Here is a 14,947-nt window from a genome sequence, read left to right as displayed (position 1 = left end):
TGGGAGAAAAGCCTTAAGCCAAACAGTGGCAAGGAAAAACTCCCCTTTAGGAGGGAAGAAACCTTGAGCAGGACCTGGCTCATAAGGGGGGACCCTTTTGCCGAGGGCCAGACTGGGGGATCGGGGACGTTGGTTGTTGGTGAGGGTTAGCAGGGTTAGGTTGGTTAAGGTTGGTTAGGTTGGTTAGGGTTAGCAGGGTTAGGTTGGTTAAGGTTGGTTAGGTTGCTTAGGTTTAGGGTTAGCAGGGTTAGGTTGGTTAAGGTTGGTTAGGGTTAGGGTAAGCAGGGTAAGGTTGGTTAGGGTTAGCAGGGTTAGGTTGGTTAAGGTTGGTTAGGGTTAGGGTTAGCAGGGTAAGGTTGGTTAAGGTTGGTTAGGGTTAGCAGGGTTAGGTTGGTTAAGGTTGGTTAGGGTTAGGGTTAGCAGGGTAAGGTTGGTTAAGGTTGGTTAGGGTTAGCAGGGTTAGGTTGGTTAAGGTTGGTTAGGGTTAGGGTTAGCAGGGTTAGGTTGGTTAAGGTTGGTTAGGGTCAGGGTTAACAGGGTTAGGTTGGTTAAGGTTGGTGAGGTTGGTTAGGGTCAGGGTTAGCAGGGTTAGCAGGTAAGCCACTTCAGTTGAGTCTAAAGTCAGAACCATTGTCACTTTATTAATATAGTTTACAGGATTTTTACTTTCAAATAAGTTTCTCATGAAGACAAAAAATGTATACACAAATGAAAGGTTGAGCTACGCTGTTAAATACGTTTTAACTAAGAGGTCTAACATGGATCATCATCATCATCATCATCAGGTGGTTTCTGGTGGTTCTTCAGGCCACTCAGAATCAACAGACTGATGTTTCTTCCTTCACATTTTCCTCCAGCAGGGTGTGTTCTGTTTACTTAACACCTTTATCTCTGAGTGTCTTAGTCACCGTCTTCAGGTAGTCACAGTCGGGGTATCCATCTCTGAAACAACAAACATCACAGAGACAAGGTTCAATTGTGGTTTCTGATGTGTATACATTAATCTAAACCGACGTTCTTGACCAGGAACTCCGTTGACCAGGACCTCCGTTGACCATCATCCTTCAGTTCTTTAATTGTATATATGTCAATAAGTGCCACATTTGTTTATTTACTGTTTGATATTTTTAAATCTAAAGAGTGAAATAAACGGAGTCAAATTCCTTGTTGGACAATGTTCGAACCTGGCCAATAAAGACGATTCTGATTCTGATCCCGTGTTCCCAGACATCCATTACCGGAGCACACGATGCACACGACACATCTGGAGGGAATTATGGGGCTTTTCCACTAGTAATGGGGTTCGAGCTGAGTCGGGCTGAAAATGCAACGTCACCAGGCTGCCACCGCTCGGCCAGAGGGAAACGTCACACCCACGACATTTAAAAACCATATCAAAACCAAAACCAAATCCAGGGGGGAAACAAAGAGGTCCCGACATTCCTGAGCTTGTGCTTCCAGAGGGGTTTGATAAGGCAACGTCACCTCGCCATGAAGGCCCCACCCACCTTAAGGTGGTACTGAATTTCAATGGAAAATGACCGTGACCGAGACCGGGTCCAGTAGAGTCTCTGTTTAATGGAAAAGAGGCATCACACACCACCGATTCAATACGACCACAAGATAGCAGTCCAGAGGTGTTGGTGCAGCAAAATTAATACTCTTTATTTCACATTCTTAGCTGATACCTAGTTACGTACACTTGTAGTAACATCAGTCACAGTCTGAAAGGTTAGACTCCAGCCAGGACACCCAGCAGAGCGGGTCAGACCACCAGGACACCCAGCAGAGCGGGTCAGACCACCAAGGTCTAAAGGGATTAGAAATCTTCTGAGGAGTTCCAACACTGCCCAGTAGAGACGTAATAATGACTGTGTTTACGTGCAGTCAATTACCCTTTTAAAACCGTAATATTAGCAATAACCCGGTAACACGGCCATGTAAACACCAATAACCCCTTTGAATAACCTGAATTTGCTCATATTCAGGTTTTTTAAAACCCGAATATTTGGTCATGTAAACACCAAACAGAATATCCCGATCAAACGGAACATGAATTTGTTTTCTGCGCATGCTCTGTTCACAAGGAATCCTGGTCTTTTGAGTCCAAGACGTACTTCTAAACATGGAGAAACGCAAAACCACGCCACACTTTTGGAGTGAGGAGGAGACTAATCATTTTATAAATGTAATGAAGGATAGGAACATTTTGGCATTTGTAGATGGTAGAAAGTACCGGGATAGGGAGATTTACAAGACGCCGAGCGAAACGTTGCGCGAAGCAGCATTTGTTTTGAATTTGGATATAGGAAGAAGAAGCAGATATGACGGGAATTGCATCATGATGTTCTCCATGCGTCGCTGGTTTGATCCAGATATCCCGAATGATTAATTACCATGTAAATGGAATATTCCAAATGTCTCAGTAACCGGAATATTAGCAATAACCCGAATTTTGACTGCATGTAAACATAGTCATTGATGCCATTTTACATCAAATCCAGACCTTGTTCTACCGTTCTGCAACTACCACCATAAACCCACCAGACTAGTCTCTGAACTCAGTGAAGGGGTCGCCTGCTCTTGGCCTCAACTTCCTGTGCAACAGACAACAGATGACAAACACGCAGCCTCAAACACCAGAGTACAGATATCAGAGAGATAATATCTATGATGTAGAGTTCAGAAGAAGCTTCTTCCCCAGAACAATGAACCCCACTGTTCTATATGCAGCCATTTGATCTTCTGGCTCAGAATAAATGCACAAACCAGCTCAGTCTTGTTTGTATTGATTCTTTAATTTCATTGCTTTGTGCGCAGCATGTGATCTCAGAGTAATGTATGTATCTACGAACACTTCCTGCGCCTGTGTGTGTGTGTGTGTGTGTGTGTGTGTGTGTGTGTGTGTGTGTGTGTGTGTGTGTGTGTGTGTGTGTGTGTGTGTGTGTGTTTGTGTGTGTGTGTCTTGTATGTTCAGTTATAGGTTTCTCTGGATTTAAGTGTCTGATAAATGTCATCTAGACGCTAAGATTGCTGCTGTTCAGTCCCTCCAGATGTAAACACCACAGCTTTGGAGTTTAATCCAGGTTAGGGTTACCTGAGTATGTATCCTGAACTGATGTGAGACCATTAATCCAGGTTCATACCTGAGCTCCTGGACTGATGTGAGACTCACATGTATTTTATGGGTCAGGGTTTCTATGAGTGTCAGCTGAACCCACCTAATGCCACAGTTCATTGGTGATACAATATCTCATATCTCAGACCAGTCAGGACAAGAACAAGAGCATCTGAGAGTCAGAGTGGTACAGGAAAGTTAAAAATTTAGATTTTGGCCAGGGTGGGATCTTTGTGGGGGGGATTAACTTCTCGTAGATTTAGTCAAAACCTGACCGATTGTTGTCATGGATTCTGCCAGGAGAAGTGTCAGGGGTGGAGGTTGTTACTGTAGGGGGGTTAATCTGGTTAGAGCAGCTAAACGACTGTACTCTGAGAAACTCCACAGTTCTCAGATAACACTGCCAGCTCAGTTTGGAAGGGACTGAGACAGATTACAAACTACAAACCCAGAGCCCCCCCCCTCCATCAACGACCGACGCCTAGCCAACAACCTGAACGAGTTCTACTGTCGTTTTGATAAACAAAGGGACAGTCCTGATACCATCCCCCGGGACTGCATTCACACTCACCAGTTCCATCCCTCCAACTGCAACCCCCCCCAGCAGGGGCTGGAGCCTCTCCACCACTTCACACCACATCCCAGAGGCCCCATCCTCCACCCCCCACACCACTGCGACGCCCCTCCCTATCCTGGAGAGGGACGTTAATAAAATATTAAAAAGACTGAACCCCCGCAAAGCAGCAGGAGCGGACTCTGTCTCCCCATCCACCCTGAAGCACTGTGCCGATCAGCTGTCTCCGGTGTTCACAGACATCTTTAACACCTCCCTGGAGACATGCCATGTGCCTGCCTGCTTCAAAACCTCCACCATCATACCTGTCCCCAAAAAACCAAGGACCACAGGACTCAATGACTACAGACCTGTCACCCTGACTTTTGTGGTCATGAAGTCTTTTGAGCGCCTTTTGCTGCCACTACTGGATCCCCTGCAGTTCCTACAGAGCCAACAGGTCTGTAGACAATGCTGTAAACACCTCAAGAACATCACAGACCCACTACTGGATCCCCTTCAGTTCCTACAGAGCCAACAGGTCTGTAGACGATGCTGTAAACATGGCCCTGCACTTCATCCTCCAGCACCTGGACTCCACAGGAACCTACGCCAGGATCCTGTTTGTGGACTTCAGCTCTGCTTTCAACACCATCATCCCATCTCTGTTCCAGGACAAGTTCTCCCAGCTGAACGTGCCTGACTCCACCTGCAGGTGGATCACTGACTTCCTGTCTGACAGGAAGCAGTGGGTGAAGCTAGGGAAACATGTCTCTGACCCTCGGACCATCAGCACCGGATCCCCTCAAGGCTGCGTTCTCTCTCCTCTGCACTTCTCCCTGTACACTAACAGCTGCACCTCCAGTCATCAGTCCGTCAAGCTCCTGAAGTTTGCGGACGACACCACCCTCATTGGACTCATCTCTGATGGTGATGAGTCCGCCTACAGGTGGGAGGTCGACCAGCTGGTGACCTGGTGCGGTCAGAACAATCTAGAGCTCAACGCTCTAAAGACAGTGGAGATGATAGTGGACTACAGGAGGAACGCAGCCCCACCTGCCCCCATCACCCTGTGTGACTCCCCAGCAGACATGGTGGAGTCCTACCGCTTCCTGGGGACCATCATATCCCAGGACCTCAAGTGGGAGCTGAACATCACCTCCCTCACCAAAAAAGCTCAGCAGAGGATGTACTTCCTGCGGCAGTTGAAGAAGCTCAACCTACCACAGACAATGATGGTGCAGTTCTACACCGCCATCATTGAGTCCATCCTCACCTCCTCCCTCACCTCCTCCATCCTCACCTCCTCCATCCTCACCTCCTCCATCATCATCTGGTACGCTGCTGCCACTGTAAAGGACAGGAGCAGCTGCAGCGTCTCATCTGCTCTGCAGAGAAGGTGATTGGCTGCAATCTTACATCTCTCCAGGACCTGCAGCCTCCAGGACCCTGAAGGTGCAGGAAAGATTGCAGCAGATCCCTCCCACCCCGGACACAAACTGTTCCAGACTCTTCTCTCTGGCAGGAGGCTGCGGTCCATCAGGTCCAAAACCTCACGCCACAAAAACAGTTTTTACCCGACTGTAGCTGTCCTCATCAACAAGGCCCCGGACCCCCTTCTCCATCGTCTACCACGGACTGTCCCCCCATCCCACTCTACGTTACATTAACGTTAAGATTCCAATCCTGACCTTATGAGTTACATTAACGCACATCCTAAATCACTTTTGTACAGACTCATATCCGGCACTTTAAAAACCTCATATTGTACATTTCTGTTTATACATTTTATCTCTTATATATTAAGGGCCCGAGCACTTACAGTGCTCGGGCCGGGCTATTGTATCTGTAGGAATTTTTATTTTCTTTCTTTCTTTCTTTCTTTCTTTATTCTTCTGACGAAAGGAGGGCCTTTTTTCCCCCTAAACTTGCCCCAAAAGTCACCAAATTTTGCACCAAGCCAGGCCTGGCGAAAAATTTGATATTTAATGCTTTGCATTAATGGGCATAGCAAAATGGCTCAACAAGCGCCCCCTAGAAAACTTTGTGCCTCAAGCCCCAAAATACGGTTTTACGTACATGCACGAAAATCGCTACACACCTGTATCATGTGGCAACTTAAAAGGAACCCCGGTTATTAAGACTTGTAGGCCCTAATAAGCCACAATTGTTCTCTTATACTAAAATATGTTGTTAGAAACACATAAAATAATGTAATTGCTTTAAAAATCTACAATGTTTATTACATATTTTGACCTGCGGGAGGCGCCATGTTTTACCTGCGCAATGCATTCTGGGGGCGATGACGTAGTCCGGTTGCTCTGGGAAGATAAGTTAGTTTAACTGGGACAGGTATCTAAAACATAGATGAGCAGCTCTCTCCCGGCCGTGGAGGCTGACGAGGGAGCCCATAAGACGTCTCGGTTGAGGCAAACTGGCTCAAAGTTCTCGTGTGCTGTGATGCACGGGAGATCTGCAAAAATGATCAAAGTCGTGCGCATCTTATCAGTGCATTAAACTGTATATCCTAATGCAGCGGCGCCGCCAGCCGGAATCCTGTACGCACTGAGCCAACCAACCTATCCTCTACCTAATGGATAGTGGAATATTCAGGCCGAGTGAGACCCTGAAATTAGCCGTATAGAGCAGTGGACGGACTGTTTCTGTGCCTATTACGAAATTGAATCCTGGCGGCGCCACCCGTCCTAATGATTTATAAAGCATAGGACAGCGGTGGATGCTAATAATCTCCAAAATTATTGATATTGGAATACGTTTTATCACACAATAGTTCACCGTGAACAGCTGCTGACAAAAACACAGCTCTTCACAGCAAACGCTCTCCTCCTCTGTTTGCATCGAGACGCAGTTGCTGCACAGACACCAGGGATTTTGTCCCACTCTCGCCTCATCTCGTCTTTCTTGGTCTTCATTTGGCTTGTTTTGAGATATGTTTTCAGTGTTGTCCTCCTCCTTGACCTTGCGCTCGGGTTCAAATGTAAATGGCTGAACAGATGACATGTTTATCCTCTGGATTATCTGGTTGAACAGTCACAACAGTGTACGGGGGCCAGAACCGACTGACGTCACTACCCCGAGTGCATTGCGGTGTAAACAACAATGGTGACCTACGAGTTTAATTACATTTTCAAATTTTATAAAAACGAAGACATCAAAAAGGTTTTTTATATCACATTGTTATAATTGATACCAACATTTATCTTTTAAGACACCAAACAACTTGACACACATTTTACATCATTTTCATAGATATGGACGTGCAAATGCGGCGCAGGGGTTTCAATATTAACTCACACGATGCTGCCTCCTTCTGGCTGAGTTTTCAGGGGGACGGTGGCTGTGATGACCACATCCTCCCCAGGTTTACTGCTGGAGCTGGTGAACAGCAGCTGCTGCTGGAAGGCTTTCTCCAGCAGCTTCAGGACCTTCCTGCCCTCACGGTTCTCTGGCAGGTAAGCCAGTACTCTTTTTTCTGAAAAAGGCTGTCCGGGGTGGGGCAGGTTCTCCTGCACAGACAACAATTAGGTTGCATTTATGAGTAAAAATGGATGTATATTAACAAATTAAATGAAACTGATGTTACAGAACACAAAATATCTTAGGTTCAAACAACTTCAGTTTATACATGCAGCCCTTGGGAAGTATAATCCAGAACCACGGCATCAATGTTCATTGCTATGCTGACGATACGCAGCTCTATTTGTCTATGAAGGGGAAACAGAACAACTTCAGGCATGTCTTAAGGAAATCAAGGACTGGATGTCCACGAATGTTTTCCTTCTAATTTATAATTATTTTTGATCCCAAACACCTCAGGAAGGGACTAGATGGAGCTGCGATGTTCCTCCAGGACAACTGGGAGGAACCTTGGAGGTATTTAGATCAGGATTTGATCAGTGTTTTTCCATCTCCGTAATATCAGAGCACATCCTACCGTCTGTGTTCTGCCGGGGAATGTGAAGCTGATCTGCAGCGTGTCGTCATGAGAGAATCCTGGCAGGTCTTTATGGAGAACCACCCAGGTCATCTGTCCTTCAGGCTGGCTGCTGCGAGACGCTCGGTTGTCCCCGTTCAGCTCACTGTGGACTGCTCAGAAAACACAACCAGGTTCAGAACAGGAACCAGAGATTCAGACGGATGTAGGGATGGTGTTGGTGGATGACCTTGCTGCAGCACCGACGGAGGTCCCTCTCCGTTCAGGAACCGGTTACAGTGGACCTTCTGGCTGCTGTGCCCAGAACCCATCCTGAAACCAACAGAATATCAGCCAGAGAGACCAGCAGCCCTGATGACCACTGAGAAAATCTGGAAAACATTTTCACTCCGATACAATCGGCTGTGTCTTTAACACTTGTGCAGACCTGCACTCCAGGGTTGATCATTCTCTGCAGCAGGATACAGATTCTGTAAACTGGATAGTCAGGAAGACAACACAGATATTTGATAAACTACTCCGATGAGGTAACTGCATGTGCACCCTGGTGCCACCTGGTTTCTGTTTTTACCCACATTTCTGGAGTACAGGGCCTCGTGTACAAAGAGTGCATGGATTTCATTGTACGTTTTTAAGCAGAAATCTGGCCAACGCAAACAAAAATAATAATCATGGAACTCATGCGCCACACAAAACCATGCATACGCCATTTTTCTACGCTCACGGTCGGATGTTCAAAAAGTGACTTAACGTGAAAAGTTGCGGTCGTTCACACACCAAGGCTGGCGTTTGCAACATTTCTGAGGTTTTGTCCGTTGGCAACGCCCACTGGTGATGTAGTGAAGTCCAGAATATGAGGAAACGTGACGTCATCAATAAGTTCACGACACGTGAAGGACACGACAGTCCCCACATTACCAAATAAGTTACACAAGAGTGGAGCTGCAACAATCTCACAATCAACCACAGGAACATATGAAGGTAGGAACCTGTCAATCACCACCGTGGAACCTGTCAATCACCATATAAGTGATTACCAGAATTCCTCCTCATCCCCAGAGGGCACCAGTTCCATCACCTCATCGCCGGTGGAGAGATCATCGTCCGACGGCACCGGATCGGGTTCAGGGTCAGGGGCCGGTGCAGGATTGGCCGGCTGGACAGACATGCCCCAGGAACCCCTGAGTCGAGCTGGTTAATGTCACAGTTTGGTCTAAGTTCCTGTTTTATTTTGAAACCCGTGTCTTTTGGAGGGGGGTGTGGCAGCAGGCAGAGTTTGGTGGAATAATACCCAGTTACTGGAGCCGGGAGCAGACTCATGACAAGTTCAGTTTGTTGTTCACATTGTTATACTTGAGTGAGGTGATCGTGGACACGTATTCTGCGAGTTGTAAGACTCAGTAAACATGTACATTGGTCTTAATCCGTTTATAACACGCGTGACAGTAAAACGGAACAAGGAGCCAACTCAAGTTCTGGTATTGATTCTTAAAATACAAACAAGAACGCAACACAAAGCAAAGAACTACAATACCCATAAGACTCTGGAACTCCCTCCCCCCATACATAAGACAAATAGACTCCATCACCACATTCAAAACGCAATTCAAGACTCACCTGTTTAAACTTGCCCATTCACTTTGACCGGTCACCACACACTACTTCCCACCATACTGTTGCGTTATCTGTACTGTTGCTCCTCGGTTGTCCATTGTATGTATTGTGTATGTGTGTATGTATTATAATTTCTATTGTATTTCTATTGTATTTCCTGTATTTGTATTTGTATTGTATTTTATTGTTTTTGTTTTTATTCTGTAAGGTGACCTTGGGTGACTTGAAAGGCGCCGTTAAATAAAATGAATTATTATTATTATTATTATTATAATACAATACAGTCAAAACAACTACAGCAAGTTACTCTGTTGTCTTTTACAGCTTAAATCGGAAGAAAAGCCCCCAAATAAATTATTTTTCCATCCTCAACTTCTGACAGGACTGTCTCCAGCTCATGGTTGATGTTTTTTTTAATATGTTTTACTTGTTACTTGTTCCTTGTCGGGATGAACGGTTTTTACTGGATATTTATCCTCATTATCATATTCTAATGGATCTACTTGAGGGAGGAGACGGGGAGGAGAGTTGTGCTCTCTTGGTATATGAAGACCCAAACGCAAGAGAGAAGCAGGAGTTCCAAAAATAAGGTGATTTAATCAATCACAATCAAATCAATCAATCAATCAAAAAACAAACCAAAAGCGCTGCTGAGCAGGTTGACCAGGAAACACGAGACCAGATAGAAAAACCTAACAGGAAACATGGAGGGAGGAAACAGTCCAGACCAGCGGGGAGAGACAAGACCAGATATACAGGCTGAATTCCAATCTCCACCCTAAACCCTCAAGCCCTGAACCCTCACAGACTTTAGTGACGTCAGCTGTAAGTGATCAAGTGTGAGAGATGTGTGAGGGCTCCAAATGGTAGAAATAAGAATGGGACACACTTAGCAGAAACCGGAAACACGTCAGATAAAAAGTTTTTTTTTTTTTTTTTACAAACTTTAACATTTCAATTTACAAAATTCCCAGTCAGATCAAAATGTTACGTACCGGTATTATAAGTTTGGGAACTATTATCCTACGGATGTTTGAAAACAAAGTGGTAGTCTGTATAAAGGAGCATAAAATTCAACAAAGAACACAATTTAAACATGCGCACAGTACAATATGTATTTCCTTGTTAATGTAGTGTATTTTTTTCAATCTACCCATACCAGCACATCCAGTATGACAGGCTCAATCGCCGAGTAATTTCATTTTTGTAAGAGCGCGTAAACTGATGGTAACCTGAGTTAAACATTTCAGCTGTGTTATGATCATCTAAGATTACTTTCCATTTTCATGATGTCATTTCATTTTTGTAAGCGAGCGTATAAATTGATGGTAACCTGAGCTAAATATTTCAGTCATATTATCACTATTTACTGCAACGTTTTTGTTCAACTTGCTTAAATTGTTTAAATTTTGTGGTCATAAATAAATTAAGCTTCGAAGGCTCGAAGTTGTGGACGCAAGGTCTCCGGTGCTTGTCGTGGCGGCAATCCTAGAACCCGGTGGTGGACACCGGAAGTACAGGATGCCGTCAGACTGAAGAAGGAGTCCTACCGGGCTATGTTGGCCGGTGGGACTCCTGACGCAGTAGATAGGTACCGGCAGGCCAAGCGAGCCGCGGCTCGGGCAGTCCTGGAGGCAAAAACCCGGGTCTGGGAGGAGTTCGGGGAGGCCATGGAGGAAGAGGAAATTCTGGAGGACCGTTCGGCACCTCAGAGGAGGGAAGCAGTACACCGTTTATGGCGTGGGTGGGGAGCTGTTGACCTCGACTGGGGACATCGTCGGACGGTGGAAGGAATATTTCGAGGATCTCCTCAACCCGACTGACATGCCTTCCACTGAGGAAGCAGAGAGTGGGGACTCGGAGACGTGCTCATCCATCACCCAAGCCGAGGTCACTGAGGTGGTTCGTAAGCTCCTCAGTGGCACCGGGGGTGGATGAGATTCGCCCTGAGTACCTCAAGTGCCTCAAGGCATGGAGGAAGGGGGCAGTGCCGCTGGAGTGGCAAACCGGGGTGGTGGTCCCTCTTTTTAAAAAGGGGGACCGGAGAATGTGTTCCAACTATCGGGGGATCACACTTCTCAGCCTCCCCGGGAAAGTCTACGCCAAGGTACTGGAGAGGAGATTACGGCCGATAGTTGAACCTCGGATTCAGGAGGAACAATGCGGTTTTCGTCCCGGTCGCGGAACACTGGACCAGCTCTATACCCTCCGCAGGGTGCTCGAGGGTTCATGGGAATTTGCCCAACCAGTCTACATGTGCTTTGTGGATCTGGAGAAGGCATTTGACCGTGTCCCTCGTGCCATTCTGTGGGGGGTGCTCAGTGAGTATGGAGTCCGGGGCCCTCTATTAAGGGCTGTCCGGTCTCTGTATGATCGGAGCAGGAGTCTGGTCCGCATTGCCGGCAGTAAGTCAGACTTGTTCCCGGTGCATGTTGGACTCCGGCAGGGCTGCCCTTTGTCACCGGTCCTGTTCATAATTTTTATGGACAGGATTTCTAGGCGCAGCCAGGGGCATGAGGGGATCCAGTTTGAGAACCTCAGGATTTCATCTCTGTTTCTTGTGGATGATGTTGTCCTGTTGGCTTCATCGGACCAGCATGTGCTGGGGTGGTTTGAGGCCGAGTGCGACACGGCAGGGATGAGAATCGGCACCTCCAAAACCGAGGCCATGGTTCTCCATTGGGAAAGGGTGGAGTGCCTTCTCCGGGTGGGTGGAGAAGTCCTGCCTCAGGTGGAGGAGTTCAAGTATCTCGGGGTCTTGTTCACGAGTGAGGGAACGATGGAGCGGGAGATTGACAGACGGATCGGTGCAGCGTACGCAGTTATGTGGTCGATGTACCGGACCGTCATGGTGAAGAGGGAGCTGAGTCGAAAGGCGAAGCTCTCGATTTACCAGTCAATCTACGCACCTACCCTCACCTATGGTCATGAACTTTGGGTAGTGACCGAAAGGACAAGATCGCGGATACAAGCGGCCGAGATTGAGTTTCCTCCTCAGGGTGGCTGGACACTCCTTTAGAGATAGGGTGAGGAGTTCGGAGGCGAGCCGCTGCTCCTTCACATTGAAAGGACTGAGGTGGCTTGGGCATCTGTACCGGATGCCTCCTGGGCGCCTCCCTAGGGAAGTGTTCCAGGCATGTCCCTCCTCCCTAGGGAGGTGTTCCAGGCATGTCCCTCCTGCCTAAGGAGGTGTTCCAGGCATGTCTCTCCTCCCTAGGGAGGTATTCCATCTCATGTCCCTCCGGGAGGAGACCCCGGGGGAGACCCAGGACACGCTGGAGAGACTATGTCAGTCTCTCGGCGGGCCTGGGAACGCCTCGGACTCCCCTCGGAGGAGCTGGAGATAGAGCTGGAGGAAGAGCTGGAGGAAGTGTCTGGGGTGAAGGAAGTCTGGGCATCCCTGCTGAGGCTGCTGCCCCCGTGACCCGGGAACGGATAAGCAAAAGAAGATGGATGGATGGATGGATGGATAAATAAATGAATAACCAAATTACTGCCTGACTTGTTTGTGTTGGATCTAAAACTATCTTGCTAGTATTTACATGTATGCATTTCTGTTAACATAGGGAATCTTAATTCAAACACTGTACTCAGATTAAAGAAAATCAAGTCTTGTCTATTCAACACCAGGTCAACTGAGGATTTGTCTAATATAAAATGAAAACAAAAGAAATTGAAACTCGAATTATGAATAAAAAAATGATGAAGAAAACTACATTTTGTCCACCATCTTCCCAAAAATGTCAATTAACTTAGATAACTGGTCATCCCTCTTCTTTTCCCTATCCTCCTCCTTTTCATCCAGCTCCCTCAGCCTCTTTTCTTGTCTTGAGCCCTCGCACACTTAACCACTTTAGGAATGGGACAGCCCTGAACCCTTAATGACTTTAGGAATGGGACAGCCCTAAACCCTTAACGATTTTAGGAATGGGACAGCCCTAAACCCTTACGCAAGTCGCAGGAGCGCACACGTACGTGTGTGAGTCTGTGAGGGTGGAGATTGTTGAAATTGGATCCTGGGGGTCCAGTCTCCATCCTGGACCAGCAGGTCTAGGTGGTCCCTGGAGACTGGCTCCTGGAGATCCAGTCTCATCCTGGACCAGCAGGTCTACGGGGTCCCCGAAGACTGGGTCCTGGGGGTCCCTGAAGACTGGATCCTGGTGGTCCGGTCTGGGGGTCCAGTCTTCAGGGACCAGCAGGTCTACGAGTCTTGAACAACTTTAAGCAGTTATTTGTAGGAAATCATCCAGTCGTCTAACTTGTAAGATATAACGGATGTCATGAGACTTCATGAATCTGATCTTCAGCTGTTTTCTTCTTCCTGTCATCGATGGACGTCTGAATTCCTCTCAACCACCACTGAAGTTTCTCCACGAGACACAAAACTCATCTGTTTACTCTGATTCAGGTGTTTCTGGGGGAAATGAGGTCAGACGTGGTTTTCTTTCCTCGTTCAGGTGAAAATCAGTTCAAAGGTGAAGGTTTATTTAAATCCCTCGTTACTTCAGGAGATTTAGGAACACGTTTAGTTTCAGTACTTTATAGTTGTAGCATAAATCCAGACCAGGTTTCTGAACATCCCCAGATGGCAGATGGCATTTGCACGTTTTTGAAACAATTCAATCACAGCTGATGACTCATTCTGTGGGTTTTACTGGTACGTACCTGCCGAAGCTCCGCTGGGATCCACACCTCAGGAAACCTGTCCTCACCTCAGGAAACCAGTCTTCTGGGGTCTTGGATCAGACCTGGATGAGACCTGGAGCTGGTCCTGGACTGGTCTTGATCGGCTCACCGGTTCATGAGGGAAATGCTCCAACTCTGAAACAGACGGGAAACTGAACCCGAGCTGAAAAACCGGTCGGTCTGGTCTGACGCGTGTGTGTGTGTGTGTGTGTGTGTGTGTGTGTGTGTGTGTGTGTGTGTGTGTGTGTGTGTGTGTGTGTGTGTGTGTGTGTGTGTGTGTGTGTGTGTGTGTGTGTGTGTGTGTGGTAGAGCAAGCGTTGGAATGTATCAGAATGTTGGTGATAAAGTTAAACCACAGAAATGATCAGTATTCTCTCTGGTTGTTTTACAACAAGAGGCTGGTTTAAAACAGATTAAGAGCTAATCTCAACCAGAGATATACATGTAAAGATAATTTGATGCCTTGTTTTTTATGTTTGTGGTCTAATTATTCAAATTCATTAATTACGACTACAAATAAAAGTTTTGTCCTGCAGGGCAAAGTTGATAAACTCCTGTCATTCTGGATTTCTTTGGGCGGTATCTTTAATACGGCCCGAACCGTAATGTGCAACCAGGTGTGTTATACATCAAAATGTGCGTCTCCATCCTGCGACAACACGCATTACTTTTCTCTTTCAAAAGTGTACAGTGGCGACGCTAGACGCCAAAAAGCGCGCACACCCTTCATCTGATTGGTCCAGACAGAAAAAACTCAAATACGGTTTGACGTACATGAACGAAAATCCCTACACACCTGTATCATGTCGCAACATAAAGAAAAGTCTCTTGACGCCATGGATAAATTTGATATTTCATGGTTTGCATTAATGGGCGTGGCCTAATGGCTCAACAGCGCCCCCTAGAAAACTTTTCTCTGCCATAACTTTTGAATGGTTTTAACATAGAGAGTCGTGGGTGGTGTCATCGGACTCGGTATTGAGTCCTTGACCTTCATTGGCCTGAATTAGCCCCGCCCCTT

At 46.8% G+C, this 14,947-nt stretch overlaps 1 protein-coding gene across 1 annotated transcript; it reads right to left on the bottom strand.

The window, feature by feature from the left end:
* Positions 1-621: 621 nt before the first annotated feature.
* LOC133463777 (E3 ubiquitin-protein ligase DTX3L-like) lies at positions 622-14,054 on the bottom strand. Its single transcript, XM_061745491.1, has 5 exons — positions 13,906-14,054; positions 7,856-7,938; positions 7,627-7,778; positions 6,987-7,198; positions 622-942 (listed from the first exon to the last, which is right to left on the bottom strand). Exons 2-5 carry the CDS (start codon positions 7,935-7,937, stop codon positions 873-875), a joined length of 516 nt encoding a protein of 171 aa, XP_061601475.1. The 5' UTR covers position 7,938; positions 13,906-14,054; the 3' UTR covers positions 622-872.
* Positions 14,055-14,947: the final 893 nt, after the last annotated feature.

This window comes from Cololabis saira, chromosome 17, assembly GCF_033807715.1.
Source record: "Cololabis saira isolate AMF1-May2022 chromosome 17, fColSai1.1, whole genome shotgun sequence".
Taxonomy (NCBI): Eukaryota; Metazoa; Chordata; class Actinopteri; order Beloniformes; family Belonidae; genus Cololabis; species Cololabis saira.
The sequence above is the reverse complement of the archived record's forward strand: the minus strand, read 5'-3'. Positions and strand labels throughout refer to the sequence as shown.